Source organism: Saprolegnia diclina (assembly GCF_000281045.1).
Source record: "Saprolegnia diclina VS20 unplaced genomic scaffold supercont1.104, whole genome shotgun sequence".
NCBI classification, from domain to species: Eukaryota; Oomycota; class Saprolegniomycetes; order Saprolegniales; family Saprolegniaceae; genus Saprolegnia; species Saprolegnia diclina.
Window position 1 is genome coordinate 139,164 of NW_008246171.1, and position 2,897 is coordinate 142,060.

At 59.8% G+C, this 2,897-nt stretch overlaps 2 protein-coding genes across 2 annotated transcripts; one reads left to right on the forward strand and one right to left on the reverse strand.

Annotated features, from left to right (window-relative positions):
• Positions 1–76: 76 nt before the first annotated feature.
• On the forward strand, positions 77–1,314 carry SDRG_15886 (hypothetical protein; the record flags this gene model as incomplete). Its single annotated transcript, XM_008622072.1, has 1 exon — positions 77–1,314. The coding sequence occupies one exon, from the start codon at positions 77–79 to the stop codon at positions 1,223–1,225; it is 1,149 nt and encodes a 382-aa protein (XP_008620294.1). The 3' UTR covers positions 1,226–1,314.
• A 417-nt stretch (positions 1,315–1,731) lies between these two features.
• SDRG_15887 (hypothetical protein) lies at positions 1,732–2,866 on the reverse strand. The gene has a single exon (XM_008622073.1). It carries the CDS (start codon positions 2,841–2,843, stop codon positions 1,776–1,778), a length of 1,068 nt encoding a protein of 355 aa, XP_008620295.1. The 5' UTR covers positions 2,844–2,866; the 3' UTR covers positions 1,732–1,775.
• Between the last annotated feature and the right edge of the window lie 31 nt (positions 2,867–2,897).

A 2,897-nucleotide genomic window follows, 5' to 3' on the forward strand; every position in this document is an offset into this window, starting at 1 on the left:
TCGCTAGCGCCGCAACAAGCGCACGGGCGGCACCGTCACGACCGCCAACCACTTTGACGCGTGGGCCAAGCTCAACATGAAGATCGGCACGACGCTCGTGTACCAGATTGTTGCGACCGAGGGCTACCACAGCAGCGGCTCGGCCAGCATCACGGTGGCGGCCGACGGCGCTTTGCCCAAGCCGACGGCGGCGCCGGTCCAGCCGACGACCAAGCCGACGACCAAGCCGACGGTCAAGCCCACGGCCAAGCCGGCGTCGAACGCCAGCCTTCCCTCGAGCTTCAAGTGGAGCTCGTCCGGCCCGCTCATCTCGGCCAAGGCCGACGGCAAGGGCGTGAACGCGATCAAGGACCCGACGATCGTGCAGGTCAACGGCCAGTACCACGTGTTTGCGAGCACGGCGTCGAAAGCCGGGTACAACCTCGTGTATCTGACGTTCTCGGACTGGGCCAAGGCGCAGGCGGCGCAGTTCCACTACCTCGACGCGACGCCGATCGGGAAGGGGTACCGCGCGGCGCCCGAAGTCTTCTTCTTCAAGCCGCACAACTTGTGGTACCTCGTGTACCAGAACGGCAACGCCGCATACTCGACCAACAAGGACATTGCCAACCCGGCCGGGTGGTCGGCGCCGCAGAACTTTTACGCGAGCCAGCCCAGTATCATCAAGCAAAACATCGGCAACGGCAACTGGGTCGACATGTTTGTGATTTGCGACGCTACCAACTGCCACCTCTTCTCGTCGGACGACAACGGCCACCTCTACCGGTCGTCCACGAGCATCAACAACTTTCCCCGCGGCTTCGGCGAGCCCGTAATCGCGCTCCAGGACACCGTCAACAAGTTTGCGCTCTTTGAGGCCTCGTGCATCTACCGCATCGGCAACGACTACGTGCTCAACATCGAGGCCATTGGCAGCGACGGCCATCGCTACTTTCGGTCCTGGAAGGCATCGAGCCTCAGCGGCGCCTGGAACGCGCTCGCCAACACGGAGGCCAACCCGTTCGCGCGCGCCAGCAACGTCCAGTTTGCCAACGGCGCCGCGTGGACCAAGAGCATCAGCCACGGCGAGCTCGTGCGCACGCAGACGGACCAGACGCTGACGGTGGACCCGTGCCAGCCGCTGCGCTTCTTGTACCAGGGCCTCGACCCCAAGGCCGGCGGCGACTATGACGCGCTGCCGTACAAGCTCGGTCTCTTGACGCAGACCAACGCCGTCAAGTGCTAATGCGATGTCATTGCCCGTGCTCTTGGCATGATCGGTCCGCTGTGCGCGACGTAGCGTCATATTATAAGCAACGTGATCTTTGTTTGGTATCTTGGCTTTGGCGGTGGTGGTGCTGTTTTGGGACGATAGTTCTTGGTCCACGCCTCCAACGCCGACGCGACATAGCACATTCAGTTGGCCGAAGAGTGTTGTGTTGGCATGCAAAGTTGTACCGATTCTGATTTCAAAGTGCGCCATTGCAGTTCGAGCTGGCGAGCAGGGTCGCCCAGAAAAGACTGGAACACCTTGCTGCCTGCATCGTTGCTCATTTATATACGAACGTGTTTCGCGTTATCTTCGTTGTTATTATACAAAGACTAGCCATCTCCTCATAAATCAGTACAATCGAAATCTGATGGCCAATCTGAGATCGACGCACAGCCTAATGTTGGCGAGTTCCGCGCACCGATAGTATCTCGTCAAGGGCTCGTCTAAAATCTCCAACACACAACTCCACAATGCCCCGGGGATACAATGACAGTACTGGAGTGTCTTAAATAGGAGTATTTGTTTAATATAATTCGAGATTTTGCTGCCACGAGAACGCCATGAGCGCAACGTAGCCGAGCACGACAAGCACGCCGAATAACGTGGCGCCGCCGCGCTGCTTCATCAGAGCCAGCGGGATTTTCTGTGACGGCAGCAAGATGATCCAGACAAGACCGATAAACTGGATCGCAAACGCAATAAGGTGCATGTAGGCGACGCGATGCTTGGTCTCTGCGTCGTTCTTCAAGCTCATCGTGGCGGGAAAGCCGTCGAGGAGCCACGAGCGCACCTTGTTAGCGATCGGCACGTTGAGGTCGCGGATCGAGGCCCAAAGACCCGCCATGACGGCTTCGTAGCCGACGCCGGCCATCTCGACCATGAGAAATCCCATGATGAGGTTGATGACGGCAACAGGAATGCCCGTGAGCACGAGCAGCACCGAGTAGAGGTACGCGTTGCGCGAGACGTCGCAGACGACAAAGAACGTGGCGAGGGCCATGAGCACAATGTTGGAAAACGTGGAGACGGCGAGGACGCGGCGCCAGTTCCACTGCAGCGCAAAGCGGCCGTAGTACATGGTCGCCGAGATGAAGAGGAGACGCGGCGTGATGTTGATCCAGCCCATGTCGAGGTGGGTGACCCACGATAAAATTGGCGAGCCCGAGATCATTGAGAAGAGGTTGAAGGCGAAGCGGAACGCGAGCAGCTGCGCGATGCCGCGGTTGTGCAGCAGCTTCCAGAGACCCGACGACCAGCGCTGGGACGACGACGACGATTCTTGCTTGGTGAGCGTGGGCTTGGTGTCGTGAAACATACCAATGACGAGGCCGAGACCGAGCAGCGCCATCGAGATGGCAAAGTAATAGGCGACGTTGGGACCGGCCGAGAAGTCGTACGTGCCGCCGTAGCGCTTGCCGTTGAGGAAAAACTGGTTGAAGAAGCGCGCGTTGAGACCGCCCGACCCCGTCGTCGCGTACGTCATGACCATGATCTGGCCGCGCGTAACAATGGGCTCCCGCTGCGAGTACTCGATGAGAAGCCCGTCGGCCGACGCAGCCACAATGACGACGCCGAGCGTGGCCACGAGCATCGGGATGCGGTACCAGCTCACGCGGTCCGGCGCGCCAAAGTCGTACGCCGCTTT